We start from the raw sequence: 21,159 nt of genomic DNA on the forward strand, positions 1-21,159 counted from the left end.
TAAGCAAAACAAAGCATCAAAGTACCACAATAAATAGTGTTGTATTTGTAAAACAAATCACAGCAATAAACTTAGATGTGTGGAGCAAGAATCAATGACAACCAACAAGTAATAATAAACAACAAAGTGTAAAGAAAAACCACAGTCAAAGCAAGAGCAGAGATGAAGAGAATGGAGAAACAAATACACCAAGATTTGGTTACCCAGTTCGGCCCAACAATGACCTACATCTGGGGGAGAGAGATCTCTTCAATCCACTATCAATGAGTTTCTTACAAAGAGATACAAAAGAGGTTACAAGAAATTAACTTTTACAAGTTCTCCAAGAACAACCTAATTTCTACCCATTTCCCAATCTCTTCCCATGAACAAGAGAATTCAAGGTGTTTACAATGTTTCCCACCCCATTAATCTCATCCAAAGACACTCAAATCTTATCCTCTAAGTTTCCTCCCCCTTTGGTTTCGTAAGATCTTCCAAAAAATAGTAAAAAACGCTGTTTGTACAGAACCTATCTTGTAGCATGCGCAAGGCGCCCCTGCCTGTCTGCCTTGCGTGTGTACTGTGTGCTGTAGCATGCCTTGCGTGTGCGGGCATGCGCAAGTTGTATGATGCAGTGCTGGAATAAAAAAAAAATGCTTCAAAACAATGCCAATTTGATCCATCTTCAACAAGCTTCTTACCAGCACAAGTCGCGCGAAAATCAAAACATATTTTCAGAAAATTTGCAACTCCTTTTCTGTATCTGCAATAAACAAGAAGATACACTAGCGTAAATAACAGTAACATATAAACTAAAGCAGAGACAACTCATGAAAAAGCTTGCAACTAAGATAACCAAACTATCTCATAAATTTAAAGTTACATCAATCTAAAAGTTGCTTAATGGATTTAATGCAGCATAAATATTAACTAGCTTCCAGATAATAAATGATATTGACATGACAAAAAACAGGAATGTCGAGAATTAATCTAAAATCACCTATAAAATATTATTAATCAATCATTTTAAGAAAAAAATCATTGGACTTCTAGAGCTCAAAAGGTACAAGTGCCAAACTACTATTTATGTTTCCTTGCCAGCCATATAAACTGATAAGCAAACAATGGTTACAGCAAAGAATACTATAATACTATTCTTCATGTAAGACCTAGAAACCACGAAATTTATGCATGATATTTACATTGATTCGAGATTGAGCAAGTTCTGGTCGGTATAAGAAGCATGCACCATTAGGGGAGGGTGATCTGGTCTGGTTTCCAGTTCTGATGGCTCGATTTCCACGTTTATAGCCTTTCCCAAAGTTGAAACCTAAGGGAAAGGAAAAAGTAATTCACAAGACACATAATCATGCAATTAAACACAGACAGAGTGGCAAGACTTATAGGATTGGTTTCTTATAGGATAGTAGACCAAAAATAAAAATTTAGCTAATTACCATTGGTTCATTTATTTAATTCTCTCTCTTTTTTTTTTCTCATAAAAAAGTAGAAACCACCTTGCCCTCATGATTCTATAAAAGAAGACATATCTTCTTTTTTAACACATGCCTCACTGTATATCTTAACACATTGGCAAAGGGTACCATAAAAACTCACATGCAAGAAACCCCGGCATCACAGAATGTAATGATCATTAGCCTTGTTGAGCAACCCATTTCTGATCCCTTTGAGAATGTGATTTGTCTGCTAGTTGAATTTTCAAACCTTTTCAGTGACCATGGTCAGCAGCACGAAGAAAAATGAAGAATAAAAGGGGAAGCATTTTATTCCAGTTTCAACACCCGATGGGCCATAATCTAGAAAGGGAAGCAAATGTTATCCATCAAGGTGAGAAATTAAAAATATTTATTGATGGCATATTTATGACAAGAAACATGAAAGTACTATTTGGTGACTCACCAGGATGTGATACTCATGTTATGATTTTGTCGTCGACAAATATGAAGGGAATGTGAGAAATCTTACGCCACTCTTTCCCACGCTTCCTTCGGCAAATTTCTTCCAACAATGGGCAGTCATTGATACGCAGTACTTTAAGAGAGGAAGGCAACTTCCCCTCTTCTGGCAATGACTTGAGCTTGGGAGAATCATCAATCTTAAGTTTTTGGAGAGAGGTGAGATGTTGAAGCCACTTGCCATCCAAGCATTCTATATCTTCAAGAGAGATCGTTAAGGAAACCAGAGAAGTGGGTAGCAATGGAACTTCCATTTTCATCATGGCCTTCACAAGATCATCCCCCGTAATATGCAACACTGAAAGAGAAGTGAGACGTTCCCAAGTTGCATTCCACAAAATCCCTCCAACTTTGTATACGCTGAGTTCCCGTAAACTGATAGGCAAATCATCTACGGGAAAGTATTGCAGATTTGGAAGGTCATGAATTTCCACATTTTGAAGGATACCTAGAGTGTTTGTTGGTTCTGGCAACGAACTAAGCTTCTTACACTCACGCACAGTTAAACGAATGATGTTAGGAATGGGAAATCCACCCAGGGAAACTGACTCCAGTTCATCACATTTCCTTATTTCGACAGTTCTAAGAAACAAGAGATTATGCTGTGATGTGTCTTCTGCAATTAATATCGATTTTAGGTTTTTACAGTTACAAATATGTAGAGTTTGGAGGAAAGGGAGAAAGCCCAAGGTAAATGATGTCATTGAATTACAACTATCGGATATTTCCAAATTCTCAAGTGATTTGTAACTGTGAGAGAATTCATAGGGAATGAACTCCAAATTACGACAATTCCATATTATAAGAGATTGCAAGGTTTTTGGAAGACTGTCTCTCGGGAAGGATGTTAGAGATGGAATGTCTTTTAAAGTAATCTTTCGAAGAGAATTGGGACCAAGCATCAATTTGCTGAATACATCTGATGATGGGATTGTAATTGTAATGTTGCTTTTATCATCTGAGTGCATTGACTCCATTAACAGAGGACACTCTATTAACTCAAGTTCTCTTAGGGAAGGAAGGTTCTTGGGTGTCATCTCTTTGAGTTTGAAACAATGTTCAAGTGACAAACTTGTAAGACTGGGATGGTTGCCCGGTATGTTTCCTTTGAGTTTCGGACAATAAAATAGTGACAAACGTGCAAGACTAGGAAACTCTGCAGATGTACCTCCAATTAGCTTCCATTCCTCCCACTCTTTCATATACCTAAAGGTTAGAGTCTCCAAGGAGAGAAATGGTTGAAACAAAGGAGAATTACTACTTCCATAGAACTCACTACCAAGTGTCTTTACTGAGTGCATCCCTTCAATATATAGTTCTTTTAGATTACTTAATTGTCCAAGGGGTATGTTTCCTTTGAGTTTCGGACAATATCGCAGTGACAGACGTGTTAGACGAGGAAACATTGTAGATGTACCTCCTGTCAAATTACATTCTTTCCACTCTAGCATCATATCAAATTCAAGAGTCTCCAATAAAGGAAATGGTTGAAACAAAGGAGAACCACTTCCATAGAGTTCAATACCAATACTCTTGACTGAATTCATCTTGTCAATAAAGAGCTTCCTAAGATTACCTAATTGCCCCAAGGGTGGCAACCTTGGACAGTTATCACAGTCTGAAATCTTCAAACACACCATGTTGCCAAATAAAGAACCACCCAACCAACTTGGAAAGTTGTTTCCACCATAGCCAGAGATAGTGAGATTCTTCAAATTTGTAGATGGATGCAACTGTTCTAATACAACACTTTGTAATTGTGAACTTGTAGAGTAAGACCATTCTAGTTGCAACTCGTCAATTTGTTTTTTCATCATCAGTTTTGCTTGAAAAGCATGGGATGGGTCAGTTAAATTTTGAAGCTTTGAGATGCAAAGGCTTCCCTGTAGATGGGAATATTTTCCAATATCTGCAATCTTCAACCCGACGTCCTCAGAGCTGACAACAAAGTCCGACAAGGTTTGTAGATTTTCTAGTTTGGATACTTGCACAGGAATTTCCTTCAATCGAGTACCTCTAGTGTCAAGGTGGCGTAGATTCACTAATTTCCCCATGTCTTTCGGTAATTCAGTGAGACTATAGCAATATGACAACAATAAGGTCTGTAGATTGTAAAGCTTGCATGTTTCAGAAGGCAACCTTTCAATACTAGTGTGAGAGACATTTAAGTATCGCAGGTATATCAAATTTCCAATAGAGTTGGGCAACGCAGTGATATTATGGTAGTTTGACAGAGACAACACATGTAACTGTTTCATCTGTGGCAGCAACTCATAAACTAACTTCCTCGACACAAAATTGTAAGACGAGAACCTTGGATGCAATGGCAATGGTAGGATTGTTCGTAGACTTTTTAACCCTTGCAAATGGTCAAATTTATCGTACGAGTCATATTCCCCTATATTGTATGACAAATGACGTACTCTTTCATGTGGCTTCTGTTCGTCCAACCTAATACAATACGGAGATGAAACTGTCATAGCCAAATCATTGACGAGATCATGCATCTCAAAGTTTACTTCAAGATCATCAATGGACCTTTGACGTATCAGACACCTCGACACTAGTTCATCAAAGTATTCTTCGGCTACCTTTTCCCAACTTTTTTCAGTTTGAGGCTGAGGTACTAAACCTTCTGCAATCCACAACTGAATTACCGTTTTTTTCTCTAAGATTGAATTCTTCGAAAAAATTGAACAGTAAGCAAAACATCCTTTTAAAGGAGCAGGAAGATGATGATAGCTCAATAGCAGAGATGGTTGCACCTCATCATTTGTCAATTCCCAAATATTACTTTTTAATACATCATTCCAATAATCTTGTGATAGTTTGGTGCGAAGAAGACCTCCTATTGCTATTGCAGCTAATGGTAAACCATCACATTTTTTTGAAATTTCTCTGCCAATTGTTTTTAGATTGGATCGTTGTTGGTAGTTGCTTGTTGGAAATGCATATTTGGAAAGCGAAGACCAGCAATCATCTCCTTGCGGAGGTTCCAGTTTGTGGACTGGAAGAAAGGTTTGCATGGTTGCTGCAACGCTTTCAAATCTTGTTGTGATGATGATCCTACTTCCCATTTCCCCAACACTAAAGATGTCGATCAAATTATTCCAGCAGTCAACATACTTTCCATACCATATGTCATCGAGTACAAGCAAAAACTTTTTACTTCGTAAACTTTGTTGCAATTGCACCTGTAGAATATTCAAGTCATCAGTGTCATTTCTTTTTGAAGTGACAGATTGAAGAATGGTTTTAGTGACGGTGACAACATCAAAATCTTTTGAGATATGTGCCCACCCTCTTAAATCAAATTTCTCCTTCACTTCATGGTCATTGTAAAGGAGTTTAGCAAGTGTTGTTTTTCCTAGCCCTCCCATCCCCACAATGGAAATCACTCCTATTTTACGCCCACAATCACTAACATCCTCTGCAAGTAGAAACTCTTTCAGTTTCTTTTTGTCATCATCTCTGCCATAAATAGCAGATTCATCCCCCACAACAGAGCTTGTAGGAGTTCCATGCCAAACATTGCTGGAAACACCTTTTAAACCAAGATTCTGGTTGCTCAAATGTTCTAATCTACCAACTAGCTTTTGCAGTTTAGAGTTGATCTTTCTATTAAACATTTTGAAACGATAAGAGAGTTTTTTGAGCACCTTAGTAGAAGCAGTTTGGTTTTCATCCTCACCTTCCACTTTGCGCTGCAAAGCCTCAGTGTTGATTTCGTCAAACAAATCATCAGCTTCAAAGACAGCATCTCGCAACAGATCCAGCCATTTCTTGACAGCAGGGTTGGTGATCTGCTTCTCCTCAGCATCATGAAGTACAGCTTGCAGACTCAGCAGTGTTACGTTCAGCTTTTCCAACAGTGCAACATCAAGTTTGGTACTCCGAATGAAATCCACGAAATCTTCAGCAACAATTTTTTTCAACAACAGATCCAAAGTAGCTGAAAGAAGTGCTTCTACCACAATAGTCGCCATAACTTAGTTTCACCAAAGTAAGAATAGGTACAGAAATCAGTTTGAAAATAAAAGTAGCGTAGAAGAAAATGTAACGCGAGTAGACTATAAGTTGTAATAAACTAGTGTAACGCCCCGTGCCAAGCACGGGATACATTTTATTTAAAATATTTTAACAGGGTTTACACATAATAAGTTTTTTAGATATTATTTGACTTTTTTAGTTTGATTTGATTCAGAATTTTGATATTATGTGGTACTTTATCTTCATATTTAAAATTGAGACAGAGTTGGCAGGTACATGCCAACTCTGCTTAAAATAGTGAGAAAAAGTACGACTATGCTTAAAATATAAAAATACTATAAATAATTACTATATTCTTAAAAATATATCTAATTAATAAGAGGTATGATTACCTCTGTTATAATCTACCATTATGGCTCTGCCCTCTCTTTAGAAATCTTCCGCCACCTCACCCCCTTTTTTCGATACCTTAATCACTTACGATGTACTAACATGCAACGATGGTGCGATGAGTGGCGTCGTCCCCCCGCACCACCCTTTTTCCGGTTCCCACAACAATTCGTGTCGTTGGTTTTCGATTCAACCAGTACCGCATTTGCTACGGGTGGTGGTTGTTGAGTTGTTGGTATTCATAAATTGTTGGTTGTCACCGGCGATCTTGTTTGGTTCTATGTGTTGGCTTCTCAATGGCTGAACCCCGCGTTGGTTTGGTTGAAACTCGAAATTGTCCGTTCTTTATCCTCTATTTTGCCACCGTTTTAGACCTTTTTCGCAGCCGTGTGGATTGGTTATGGTGGGTCATTCGAATCCGCCATCTCCTCCCTTTCTTTGGAGGTAGTTGCGGTTCTATGTTGGGCCAGAAATGACTGTTAATTTGATGTTAATCATAGCAGTAAACTGTTAGTGTGTGTGGATTTGTTAATTACCGTGTTGGCGGTTGAATCTACTCCACACTCTCAAGAATATGTATGTGTTTCGTATCCCATTAATCCTTGATTGACATGAGACTGTGTGGACTTAAAAGAGTCGTTAATGCTTGTTGCCGTTGTTGCAGGGAGTTGATGGCACGTGATCCGATTTTGTGTTGAAGATCGATCAATTCGCCAAATTATAGACCCGCTTTGCCCTCACAAACGTCTATCGTTAATGGTATTCGTTTGTTAGAATTAATTAGGGTTGAATCCACTTTGTTGATCTTTTTTTATGTATTTCCCGTTAGGTTGGATCTACTTGGATTGACTGGACCAGATTTTTTGTCCTCCCAAATTTCATATAATTTTTTTCTTTTTTTAATAATATATATGAGCAACTGACAATCGATTAAAGTAGGGTACCAACTTAATTCAGATTATTCTTTTTGCTCTTGTCTTATGAAAATATAATAAAAAATCTACCATTTTGAATAAAGCTATTATTATTTTTATTTAATCACAATACTCTCTCGGATTTCAATTATTAAAAAGATATCTAAGTTAAAAAATGTACTTATATGCAATTAGTTTTCTCGAATGTTTCTAAAAAAAGATAAATTTGTGAAAAGTACCATCTATTGGAACTTGTTTCATGAGAATAAAAAAATATTAAAAATAAAACTTACATAAATTAAAATGTATATTAGGATAAATAACATTAAATAGAGTCAAAGTAAGTTATATATTTTTTTTAATTTAAGATAATAAAAGGTAGTTGTTTATTTTTTATATCTAAGATTGGAGAGAGTTCCTAAAAAATATTGGAGAGAGTGAGTATTTCTCTCGGAAGCAAATTATCTCTAGTGAGAAAAATTTGAGAAAACAATTTTATTTAATCTTCTCTCTTCATTTTTTTTAATTAGAGATCAAGGGTCACAAATTAAAACAATCTAACCTAATTTCGTTATGTTTTAGTGTAGTTATGATTTCGAATTCATCATTTCCTCTTTTTTTCAAGCAAACACTTCCTCCTTCTTAATGTTCCTAACCAAAATCCACAAACTAAAACCTCCATCAAACATGGGAACAAAAAGGTAGGAGATCTATGTCAACCCACTCAATTTCATGCAAGTTCTTCAACTCCTCAATGGCGATCCTAAGAGTAAGGTTAAAAAAATTCTTCTGGTATGCTAATGTGGGATAGATCAGGCAACTAAAAATAAAGGTAATTGTTTTACCATTTATTAGAAAATGTATTTACTAAAAGGATTGTGGAAAAAATCTCCTTCATCAAAATAAGCATACATTTTCTTTAGTTCTTTTTGTCTCCATAATTTAACGGTTGAATTTGATCTTAGTTGATTGAAAAGAATTTTGTAACATCGTTTTTCAATCTCTAAAGAAACAAATAAAATGGTTCAAGTAAATGAATAAATATGTACGTTTCAATGGTATTAAATAAGTTATAAATACATACCTAGGAACAACTTAACTTTTGCCAACAAAATTGTTAGATTCGCCTTTTTAAATTTATCGGAAGATAGAAAAAAGAGTACGTACAAACAGATATCTCTTAAAAATTAATCGACAAATAATTAAAATAATAATAAAATATCATAATGTATTATATATTAAAAATAAAAACAAATCGATTTCACCCATTCAAATTCAATTCAATGTTCTTGTAATGTATCTTTGTACTCTCCTTCAATATCCACCACAATTGGTTTAATTTCTTTCATTCTTCAAGGCTTACTTAAGTAAAAATTATTTTATTGAATCCTTATTATTTTTAGTGTGGAGAGAGTGCGGAAGCTAGGAAAGTCGATTGGGTTAAGTGAGATAAGGTGTGTCGTGGTCGATATAGTTGTTGCTTGAGGGTTCGTATAATGCAAAATTTCAACTTATCTTTGTTACGTGAATAGTTTTGGAGGCTAATATGGATCAATGAGTTTGCATTTTAAAGTTTTAGCTTCTTAGAATAGGTTGGTTGAGTTCATGTGAATAGTGGGGACAATTAGGCATATGTGTGGTAAAATTACTTTCATGGTGTTAAAATAGGGGCGGAGATGGGGATTAGAAATTGGTTTGATGACAACTTGATGATAGTGGACAGAATGAGAAAAATACTTTTTTTTTTGCAATAATTCGTGGTTGTAGAGTGGTCCTTTGTGTGATATATTTAGAAGAACTTTTGAGTTATATCAAAATAACTCGCAGCCATTTAAGGAGATACGTAGGTTATGGTTGGATGGAGTGGAGACGATGTCATAGAATTTTTCTTGGAATGAGGTGCAGGGGATATATTGTTGTTATTTGTTGGACAACATTATTTTTAAGGCTAGCGTTTTTTATAAGTTTCTTTAAAGTTGATCATGGTGAAAGGTACCCTGACAAAGGGGTATATCATCTAGTTGCAAGTGGAGCATGATGAACCTATGGCTCTAAAAAATCTCATTAGGAACAAAGTAGCTCCTCTAAATGTCTCTCTCTTTTCATGGAGGCTCTTGAATATCTGAATTCTAATAAATGGCAACTTAGTTTGATGGAGTAGTTAAAATATGGACTTATTTTTATGTTCTGGCAGATGTGAAAAAGAGAAGAATTATCTTTTTATTTTTATTGTGATCTTCCAATTAATTATTGTGAGGGTACTCTTCATTTCAGCGGTTCTCAATTGTTCAAAAAAAAGTTCGTTTTAGTTTTTAGTTGATTTTGCTGACTTGCATTTGGATTATTTGGAAAGACAAAAATTCTTACATTTTTGTCACAAGAACCAGTTTATGGTGTTGTTAGATAAATTTACATTTCTCGTTTACTGGATACAAAATGATAAGAAATCATGTATGTATTTTGAGTTGAAATGTTGGTGGAATAATCTTTCTACTTGTCTTGGTTATTCTACCTCATGATTTCGTTCTTTTGTATCTATGCATCTTGAACTTTGTATTTTCCTTTATTGGGCACATCTTGTGCTTGAAGGGTTTTTAATATAATTGATTTGAGGTCTTCATACAAACAAAATTCACCCCAGTCAAGACACCAACTACATAAATATATAATTTATTTCATGTTGTTAGAAAGGGATGGGGTTTGAAATTAGTTTGATGATAAAAATATGATTCAAATTACATTTCATGTCCTAAGCATCATTGAAAACATCATATGCAGTGTAAACGAATAGATTTTTGTAGGGACCAAAGAAGATTTAGATATTTTGACTTTTGTGTTAATTGTAAAATTCAGTTTGTATTCGTTGTATAATGGTCTATACGAACCACTATTGCAAGCAAAATCAAATGAGGAAACCGTGAACACCATTCCCTCTTAGTGCTGCTCCTTGAACTTGTAGAACAATGTTCTTTGTATAAACTCACCTATTCGATCACCCTAGATAACAAAGATTAAAACACTATACTTTAAACAAAAAAATACAAAAAATACAAAACAAAAAAAAACAAAAAAAAAAAACGGTATGAAAAAAGTACCTTTTTATCCATTAGAACCAACTCCTTAGAAAATTGTAGTTTTTTATTTTTGTAGTCTTGAGACGAACAACCCTCACAACCAATGTCCACGATTATTTTCTTGGCGAAACATCAGAGATGAAGTAGTGTTTCGTAGACATTTTTCTTTGCAATAGAAAAAATTACAGAAATTACTTAGAATAGATATCAGAGAACCAGAGAACAGAAAAAGAAGAACTATATTTTGTGATTGTTGTGTACTCGTATCCAAAAGCGCTACTATTTATATAGAAAAATAGTACCATAACGGTTAATATCTATTAATTATTAATTTGACCGTTTTAAAATTAATATTATCAACGTATTTAATATTATAAAATGTGCATTAAACGATTAGATTATATTTCATGTAACCTACAAAAAAATTAACTTCATAACATTTGAAATTTAATAATATCTTATTAATATTAAGTAATATATTTTTGTAACGAATAAAAATTAATTATATAACCTTAAAAACTAATTACTACTATTAAATTTTTAATTAGTATGTTACTGTCATATTGTAACGGACCAAAATTCAAAATATAATTTATTCAAGTTATTTATTATAATTTTGTAACCTACCAAATTTTTAATGTACCATATAAATGTTGATTGAATAATAATTATATTAATAATCATTTGATTCTAACATACAAATTTTTAATGTAGCATATAAATTTTAATCGAAACAATTATTATATTAATAATTATTTTATTGTAACCAACTATGTATTTTATTTACAATTTAATGATTAATAAAAAATGGTTTTTAATAATAATTATAATTATTAAGCTTGTATTAAAAATTAGGAGAAATTTTTGGAACAAATGCCACGTAGGATTATGATGATGTGGACATCTTTAGAGGAGAGAATTTTGGAATAGACTATTTCTAAAAACTCTAAATTGTTAATATAAAGATTCTATAATTGCCACAAAAGTTTATTGAGTCGTTGATTGTTTGTGTCCACTACTTTGCATCCGTCACTATCTTGCTTGTCTCTACTCTATCCAAAACAAATTTTTTGAGGAATCCAACAGAAAAATTATACTGTCCACATTTTGAAAGGATATAAATTGAAAAATAACTTTTGTTAAATGATTAAACTGACTTAAATATTTGAGTCATTTTAGTTTTAATTCTTATATATTTTTTTCATTTATATCTTGTAATTTGAAAATAAATAATAAAAAAATAATATAAAAATGCTATATTGTTGGTGTTATTGAAAAGTATAAGAATTTTCTTATTTCGACTAACATGACATGATGTAACATCCAGACGACTTTAAGCATTGCCGACTGACCCTACAAACCAACACTGGTCTTTTCAGCGTGTTTTGTCCTCACTTGCACGCTTACCAGAAAACTTTCCGGTAGGTCATCCATCCAAAGACTACTCCAAGTCAAGCACGCTTAACTGTGGAGTTCTTATGTAATGAGCTACCAAAAAGAAGATGCATCTTGTTGATATAGGTAGTACCAAACAATTTTTATAAGTCTTCCTTCAACCTTACAGGGGGAAAAACGAAAAATAACATATATTACAGGGGGATAAAATACCATTAACTCTTTAAAATATTGCTCGAAAGAAAGCTAGTTTGTGGGCTGGATAATGGAAGAAGATTCAATACAAACTTTTAGGCTCTTAGCATGATTTCCAAGAGTAGTGCAGAATCCTTTACTCACATGGGATATCTAATTGTCAACTAATAAACTAGTTATAATAAATCAATAAAATTTTATCAGTGTGTATTTGAATATACACCAGTGTTGATGATGCAGATTGCTAGTAGGTGATGTCGATAATAAAAGAATACAATTTATAAGTAATAACTAGCTAGAATAATCTTAAGGGCAAAATGTCATAAGTCATAATTTTATCGGTGAAAATGTCAATAAGATCAGACATCGTGATCAAGGTACAAATCTCATTTTTTATGTGTGTTAGTTTTCAAGGACTATTATCATTTCGTCTATGCTTAATACATGCCCCAATTCCTTAACTTATTTTAATTTATCAGTTTAATCCCTTAACTATTAAATGTTTTAATTTGGTCCTTATCTTAGTTTTCTACATCGATTTGATCCAATTTTATTAATTTTAGATCCCTAAAAAACAAGACCGTTGGATAAAGGAAGTTCATCATATCTAACCGTGTACCACCAACACCTAAGTATCTGAAATTAATTTTTAAAAATAATATAAATTCATTTATATTAATTTAGAAATAAAAAATTCAAAAAAAAATTGGAAAATTAATTTTCGAAAATAAAAAAATTCAGGATTTTTTTATAAAAAAACCTGGAGAATTAATTTTAATTTGGAAAGAAAAATCTGAACTTTTTTGAAATATATTTTCTAATAATTAGCCAAAATCGTAAAATCTTCATAATTTCGTAAAAAAATGATTTTTAAAGTAATCTGAATTGTTTTGAAAATAATAAAATTTTGAAAAAAAATAATCTGGACTTTTAAAATAATCGTAATTCTGAAATAAAATTTTTGAAGAAAATAATCTGAATTTTTTCTAAATTTGTAGCGAGATTATTAAAAGTTAAAATATTTTCCAAAATCTTAATTTTGTAGAAAAAATTTAAAAACTTTTTTTCAAAAAAAATCTGACATTTTTTTAAACTTTTTAATTTTTGCATTTTTTGTATTTTGAAAATTAAATTCCTGAATTTTTTAAAATCTTTTTATTTTCGAAAAAAAAATCTGAATTATAATTAACAAAAATCCATTTTGGCTAATTATTAGAAAATATATTTCGAAAAAGTTCAGATTTTTCTTTCCAAATTAAAAGTAATTTTCCAGATTTTTTTTTTTAAAAAAATTCCTGAATTTTTTTCAAAATTTTTAGATTTTTTTTATTTTCGAAAATTAATTTTCCAATTTTTTATTTCTAAATTAATATAAATGAATTTATATTATTTTTAAAATTAAATTTCAGATACTTAGGTGTTGGTGGTACACGGTTAGATATGATGAACTTCCTTTAGATATGAGAAATTAAACAATATCAATGTGGCTTTTTTTTTGAAAGAAATATCAATGCGGCTTGTGTTGTTGAAATGAACACGGTAATAGAAAACAAGTCATGGGTAATTAGGGAATTTTCAATTTGTCACCATAAATTAAATTTCAAACTGGTGTTGAGTTGCCGCAAAAGCTTCATTTTCTAGCTTTTCAGAAACGGGCGTTGGGGGGCTAGAACCACGTTTGCTAGAATCCCGTTTGCAGTTATCCAAACACCTAAGAAAATGTTGAAACCATGTTTGAGCCTTTAAATCCCCGTTTGAGATGGTAAAACGCTATGCCAAACAGGTACTTAGTCATTTATGTATCAAGGTCTAAACTTTTATTTTATATATGTATGTCACCAAAAATATTACTCAACCATTTAAAAATATAAATTACATTTCAATTTATCGAGATAAAATTTAAATTACAAGAAAACGACCATAATTATAAGGTGTTCTTCTCTTGTTGTCGTAACTCACAAGCCAGATAAAATGGCCCATATGTGGGGGTTGTGCAAGTACCATAATGCACCATAGGGTTCAATAAATCCATTATTAGTTTTTCCTCAAATTTTAACTGTTGAGAAATGTTTTAAAATAAATTACGTTTTCGAGTAGATAATTCGAATGATGAGTTAAGGGATATCAAATAAATTTTAAATAATAAAATCGGAAGGTAAACTAACCCATCAAAATTAACATTTAGATAATCGAATCAAAGACCTTGAAAAGGAGCACGCTTCAAAAATCAATGTTAACACCAACAAACCAACCCAAATTGTATAAATATTTGGAAGCTTTTTATGATGTATAAGGAAAATAAAGGAGTAAATAGTCAATTTCCCCCATGAAATTGTAAGTTTCGTCAATTACCCCCCTGAAATTGCATAACGTTAGTCAATTTACCCCTCCGTCAATTTTTTCTGTTAACTGTTTACGGTTATGATCAAATACCCCCCCCCCCCCCCCCCCCGAAATTTTGCACTTATGTGCAAAATGCCCCATAAACTTAAAAATTTAGATTTTTTTCTTACAAAAAATCATACATTTAGTTCTTCAAGTAGTATATTGTACCTATTGTCATAAAAATTATATTCAGAAGAAAATGAATGAATATATGCCAAAGAAATCATGGTTTTGTCATGTGCAGCCTTTTCATTCATATTTCATATTTATCAACAAGGAGCAAGATAAATTTTTTACAAAGTCATGTGTACTTTATGAGTGCATACATACTCTAACATAATTACCAACTTGTGTAAAAAAAAAAGTCTTCTATATATGTATATATTTAAAACACATGAGAGTAACATACATTCCATAAAGATTTATATGACCAATAGCTGCATAAACATACATTCCATAAAGATTTATATGATCAATAATTGTTAATTGTTTGCCTTTAATATCTTTTGAGTCAAGGATAAAAAAAATATAAATTTTCAAGTTTAGGGGGTATTTTGCACATAAGTGCAAAATTTCAGGGGTGTATTAGATCATAATTGTAAACAGTTAACAGAAAAATTTGACGGAGGGGGTAAATTGATTAACTTTATGCAATTTCAGGGGAGTAATTGAAGTTTTGTTAATTTCATGAGGTAATTGACGAAACCTACAATTTCAGAGGAAAATTGACTATTTACTCGAAAATAAATAAAGATGAACTCAAGCAATTCCTTACTGGAAGACAAAGCATTCTTATAGCTGGAAACCAGAGACCGTGATTTCAGTTGAGTTGCTCTTTGTCCCCTTTCGTTCTATTCTTGGATTTACCTTATCACAGGTGGGGTTGCTTCATCAGTTCAATCAATGTCACAAATCATAAAACAAACTCAGACTACGGCTGTGTTTGGTAACACAAATAAGCTAGTTTATAGTTTGTTGAACTAGCTTATAAGTTAGTTGGATGAAAACGTGATGTGTTTGGTAATAAACTTTTCTCACGAGTTTATATAGCGTTTTTTGAAAAGCTATTTCAAGTAGCTTTTTAGCTTACAGCTGGTAGCATTTTATAACTTTTTTCCAATTTTAACCTTATTACATTAATTTTAATATTTTATAAAAGAAAAATAAACTACCCACATTCCCATATTTTTATAGTTTACTGCAACCAACCTACCTTACCCACACGGTATACTTTTTTCTATTTTGTTGTTCACTTTTTTTATGACATTTTCTTTTAATTAATGTAGTATTTAATTTTAAATATCATATAATATAATAATAAATAAATTGTGAAGCTAGTTTAGTTAAATAAAGTTTGGCAAAAAATAAAAATTTATTGAATAAAAAATGTCAATTGAGTTCATAAAGCACATTTATCATCTTGGAGATGAAAATAATTTGAAATATTAAAAAGAAATATATTAGAAAAAAAATCATATATGTGATTTATAAAGAAATAATAATAAGAAAATGTGTACTTTTATGTCATTTTATATTTGTCAGCTATTTCAACAGTTAATTTTACCAAACACTTTAATTTTAATAAGCTAACTTTTCAGCTACCAGCTAGCTTATCAGCTATCAGCTAGCTTATAACTCATTTTTACCAAACACACCCGTAATAGACATTAATGTTACCCTTCAATAATGACACACATTTATTTATTTTAAAAGATAAGTTTCTAACCACTACGCTACAATTAAATGATAAAAATTAAAAAAAATATAATTTTAATTATTACAAAGTCATGACTTTCATTCGAGTAAAAAGAAAAAATTATGATTTTTTTTTGTTAAGTTGTCTAGTGACAGGAGCTCACATATTTTAAATGTGAAGCAATGGAATGTCCGGCTCCAACTTCTGCACATAATATGCAATATCATTATCAACTGAGGTAAACTCACGAGGACAAAATCATGACTTTCCATACTTCGATGAAGCTTTTTTTAGTGTACAAATATTTTCCGACCGACATGACACATGCTCTAGAAGGGTGGGAACTCATAAAGGTCACGACTGATAGGATCTTTATACAAATTTTTATTATAAGATTTTCTTAATTTACAAAATAAACATTGCAAATTGAACCACCCATTATATAGTACATTTAATTTAAGTGTATTTGAGGGAAGAAATTGACATAAAATAGAAACCGTATAAAGTGTGCTTGGAATAAGGTGTCTGATATCAAATTTTTATGTTTAAAAAGCATTCGAAAATCTTACATATTAGTGCAGAAATGTTTAGACCACAGAAAAAGATTCGTTCGTTCGTTCGTTCGATCAAGAAAGTGTAAATATTTCTCAGGTATCATTATTTGCTTTAATTAAAAATTACGTCATCCATTTAAAATTAGGAGAAAACTTAGGTACAATTTCTTAGGTGCTTTTCGTATGGTTCTTAACTAAATTCACCATGATTTCCTCGAATCCATAATTTTCTCAAAGTTTGTTATATCCAAAAAAATATGTATTTTTAGTTAAGAACCATACGAAAAACACCTAAGGAATTGTACCTAAGTTTTCTCCTTAAAATTATACTACGTTTTGGTTATTTTACACGTATTAAAAATGTAATTAATTTTACTTAAGCAATAAGTTATTTTAATAATAAATAGTTAATGATATAATAGAAAAAATACATATTTTAAGATTGCAAAACCACATATAATTTAAAACAATTTTTTTTCATAACCAACGTATAATTTGAGACAGAGATAGTAGTACTTAAGCATATTTTTTTAGTGTAGGACCTTATAAATGGAAACCATAATAAAGTATATATTTTTTTTTTGTCGGATAGTTTAGTAGTTAAAATTCACCTTATAAGGTGAATAAGAGGGGTGTCCGAAGTTCGAACTCCGACTCCTGCATATAATAATACATTGTCCTCCCAACTGAGATATATTCACAGGACATTATAAAATACATTTAATTTAAGTGTATTTGAGAGAAGGAATTGATATAAAATCGAAACCGTATAAAATGTGCTTGGAATAAGCTGTCTGATATCAAATTTTTTATGTTCAAAAAGCATTCCTAAATCTTAAGATTAGTGCAGAAATGATTAGACCACAGAAAGATTTGTTCAAGAAAGTGTAAATATCTCTCTTGTAACTCTTTTTACCATGTTCCTGCGAATATCTTATCGGCGGTTACACTTCTTTCGATTTCATAACTGACGAACACACGTGTGCCATTACAACGACTTTGCATTTACTCTCCTCTATAAATAGGAGGCTCCTCGAAGCCTTCAAGGTAGAATCTCTTTAATTTCTCAACCCTCATTTCTAAACTTTACTGACTTGAGCGTCGGAGTGCCTGCATGTACACATCTCCCGCTGTTCCAGTGTCCAATTGAAGTATTCAACCACCTTCAAACCATCCATTAAAGAAGCAGCGACAACCACCTTCTGATCAAGTACAATCACCTTTTATCTTTTAAAAAAGTTTGTTTATGTTTTCAACATGTTATTTATTATTGATTGATAAAAAAATGTATTGTAAATAAGGATATATAGGCAAAAATATAATTAATATGGTTGAAAATAACGAAAAAGTCTTATGAAAAAGGAATACTTTTTTTTTCTTTCAAAAAGATGGTATAGTTTTTTTGAAAAGGAGAAAAATGTTACAGTTAAAGACGGAAGTAGTTGTAGTTAAGCATATGTTTCTAGTGCAGGACCTCATAAATGGGACCTAACTTATATAATTGTGATGAGTTTATTCCAAAAACTAATTGTGTCGGCATCATGAAAAATTCAAGAATCCGAGACAACCACACATAAATCCCCACTAAGTAGACAAGTGGTAAACTTGTTTTGTAGGCTATGAATTTTAATAACAGATTTGAAATCTTGACATAATTAGTGAAGTTTAATAACAAATCTGATTCTCTTTTAAGGGTTGTTTTGTTCATTTCACTGTCAAATATTTTTTCATGGATGATGGAATTTTTAGAATTTGGGTTTTAGCCACTTATAAAGTTATGTCTAGATCTAATCTTATCTGGTATGTGACTTTTAATATATCTATTATTTTGGCAACGACTAAACATTTAAAACGTGATCTGAATGGTTAGATAGTGGTGATTTGATATCATATTATCTAATATAACGAAAACACGTTATGACACCATATTAGAAATCAGATGAATTCCAAGCAAGAGACAAATCTACTCCTTATGGATTGGGGGTAACTGCCCCCCTAATATTTACATTACATTTGTTAAATATTTGATGTTTTAATTATCGTCCCCTCTTAAAATAATAGGTTGTTTCCACTTCATTAAAATTTATACCATAAAAAGATTTCTCGCATAAATTTTATGAAATAAAATGTGCAAATATATTTAAGATGAAGTTTTGAATATGTTTTTTCACATAAATAGAAAGAGATATATTTTTGGTAGTGTTGAAAATGAACATAATTCTACTATACTTTTTAAATATAAAGACACGTAAAGAGTAATTTTAATTTGCTGAGGTTAAATAATATTTAATTTTTTAATATGCAATAGTATAGTGTTTATATAATCTCCAATATTTTTCTCAAGAATAGTGCTAGCTTAGCAACACTCTATTATAAAAATATCATTTCCCATCTAAAAACTAAATATTGTGAAAAATCATCATGATTTTCATGAGGAAAAATCTTGTCGAAAGTAGATGCAAGTCTTTTCTTTTTTTTCTCTAGTGCAAGAGAGTGATTGTGGAAACTTTATTATGTAAAATAACATTGATTGGTACACTTGATGAGAGTGTGAAATTCATGTCAATTATTCCTAATTAGGTATCCCGAGGGGGATTCAATAGCTTACACATTTACATCCGGTTGGCATATATTAATGAAGCGAATCAAACCTAAAGTTTAGTGTGTTTACACATCAAATTGACACGCATTCAGTTTTCTTGAATAAATTTCTTACAAATAAAATCAAGTTCTTTATCCTTTGAATTGAGGGAGCACAAAAGCTACAAGTTTCAAACTACTATTTATGTTCCCTTACAAGTTTTCTAAAGATTTTCACACATAGCCGCATATTTTCCACAAAGGACCATGGCCTGAAATGCATTGCATAGTTACAACAATAAATATCATGAAAATTAACACTTCTCATATACTTAAGCTTATAGCTTTTCGTATAGCTAATTCTTAATATCATGTCTTAAGCCACAGAACTGCAACAGTTACATAAATTAATAAGCATACATTGGTTAGAGAAACAATACTATAATACTATTTTTCATGTTAGACCAAGAAACCATGTCAAATTTGTGTAAAATCGCCTATAACAAGTTGGTATATTAATCATTTGAGGAAAACAAAAATCAGCAGATTTCTAGAACTTAATAAGTAACTAGCAGAGAAGCAAGGATAAAATGTTCTTTTTTCTAGAACTAAGGACAACAATGTGTTATATGGTAACATAATGTTTGATCAACAGAACTGATCCACGACACATAATGGACTGAAGTTCTGTTTGTACGAAAAAGAAAAACCAAACCAAAGCAAGAACAAAATGAGGAGAATAGAGAAACAAACACACAAAGTTTGGTTACCCAGTTCGGCCCAACAATGACCTACATCTGGGGGAGAGTGATCTCTCCAATCCACTATCAAAGAGTTTCTTACAAAGTGATACAAAAGAGGTTACAAGAAATTAACTTTTACAAGTTCTCTAAGAACAGCCTAATAATTTCTACCCATTTCCCAATCTCTTTCTATGAACAAGAGAACTTAAGGTGTTTACAATGTTTCCCAACCCATAAATCTCATCCAAAGGCACTCAACTCTTAGCCTCTAAGTTTCCTAAAAGTTCCATCCTTTGGTTTCAAAAGATTTTCCAAAAAAGAGTGAAAAAAGCTGTTTGTATAGATCCTGTCCCGTAGCATGCGCAAGGCGCCCCTGCTTGTATGCCTTGCATGTGTACTGTGTTCTGTAGCATGCCTTGTGTGTGCGGGAATGCGCAAGTTGTATGATGCTGTGCTGGAATCAACAAAAATGCTTCAAAACAATGCCAATTTGATCCATCTTCAACAAGCTCCTTGCTAGCACAAGTCGCGCAAAAATAGAAACATATTTTCAGAAAATTTGTAACTCATTTTTCTGTATCAGCAATAAACAAGAACGTACACTAGCGTAACTAACAGTAACATATAAACTAAAGCAGTGACAACTCATGAAAAATCTTGCAACTAAGATAACCAAACTATCTCATAAACTATCTACAATGGCAATTGAAATTCAACGCATAAAACTATCTCATAAATTTTAAAGTTACATCAATATTAAAGTTGCTTAATGAATTTAATGCATCATAAATATTAACTTCCAGAAAATAAATGATATTGACATCAAAAAAACAGGAATGTCGAGAATTAATATACCTATAACATATTTCTAATTAATCATTTTAAGAAAAAATCATTGGACTTCTAGAGCTCAAAAGGATCAAGTGCCAAACTACTATTTATGTTTCCTTGCCAGCCACATAAACTGATAAGCAAACAATGGTTACAGCAAAGAATACTATAATACTATTCTTGATGTAAGACCTAGAAACCATGAAATCTATGCATGATAATTACATTGATTCGAGATTGGGCATGTTCTGGTTGGTGCAAGAAGCATGCACCAGTAGGGGAGGGTGATCGGGTCTGGTTTCCAATTCTGACGGCTCGATTTGAACGAAGATTGGGCATATTCTTATGTTTTTTTTCTTCATAAAAAAGTAGAAACCACCATGCCTTCATGATTCTATTAACAAAGAAGAAATATCTTCTTTTGTTATACATGCCTCACTTTATATATTAACAC

General features: G+C 31.9%; 1 protein-coding gene and 1 long non-coding RNA gene across 2 annotated transcripts; both read right to left on the reverse strand.

Annotated features, from left to right (window-relative positions):
* Positions 1–728: 728 nt before the first annotated feature.
* On the reverse strand, positions 729–2,701 carry LOC112419826 (uncharacterized). Its single transcript, XR_005645427.1, has 4 exons — positions 1,903–2,701; positions 1,600–1,799; positions 1,185–1,312; positions 729–745 (listed from the first exon to the last, which is right to left on the reverse strand). It is a non-coding gene; the product is annotated as an uncharacterized lncRNA (long non-coding RNA).
* A 40-nt stretch (positions 2,702–2,741) lies between these two features.
* Positions 2,742–5,959, reverse strand: LOC11428145 (putative disease resistance RPP13-like protein 1). The gene is made up of 2 exons (XM_039831839.1): positions 3,031–5,959; positions 2,742–2,833 (listed from the first exon to the last, which is right to left on the reverse strand). The coding sequence occupies exons 1-2, from the start codon at positions 5,942–5,944 to the stop codon at positions 2,742–2,744; spliced, it is 3,006 nt and encodes a 1,001-aa protein (XP_039687773.1). The 5' UTR covers positions 5,945–5,959.
* Positions 5,960–21,159: the final 15,200 nt, after the last annotated feature.

The sequence above is a fragment of the Medicago truncatula genome, chromosome 3 (assembly GCF_003473485.1).
Source record: "Medicago truncatula cultivar Jemalong A17 chromosome 3, MtrunA17r5.0-ANR, whole genome shotgun sequence".
Classification (NCBI taxonomy): Eukaryota; Viridiplantae; Streptophyta; class Magnoliopsida; order Fabales; family Fabaceae; genus Medicago; species Medicago truncatula.

What these genes read in the sequence shown, in the direction of transcription:
- LOC11428145 (XM_039831839.1), bottom strand. Translation starts at nt 5,944, where the DNA reads ATGGCGACTATTGTGGTAGAAGCACTTCTTTCAGCTACTTTGGATCTG. An exon ending in CAACCATCCCAGTCTTACAA is followed by an intron (nt 2,834 to 3,030) that starts GTTTGTCACTTG and finishes TCTCTTCGAAAG; the next exon opens with ATTACTTTAAAAGACATTCC.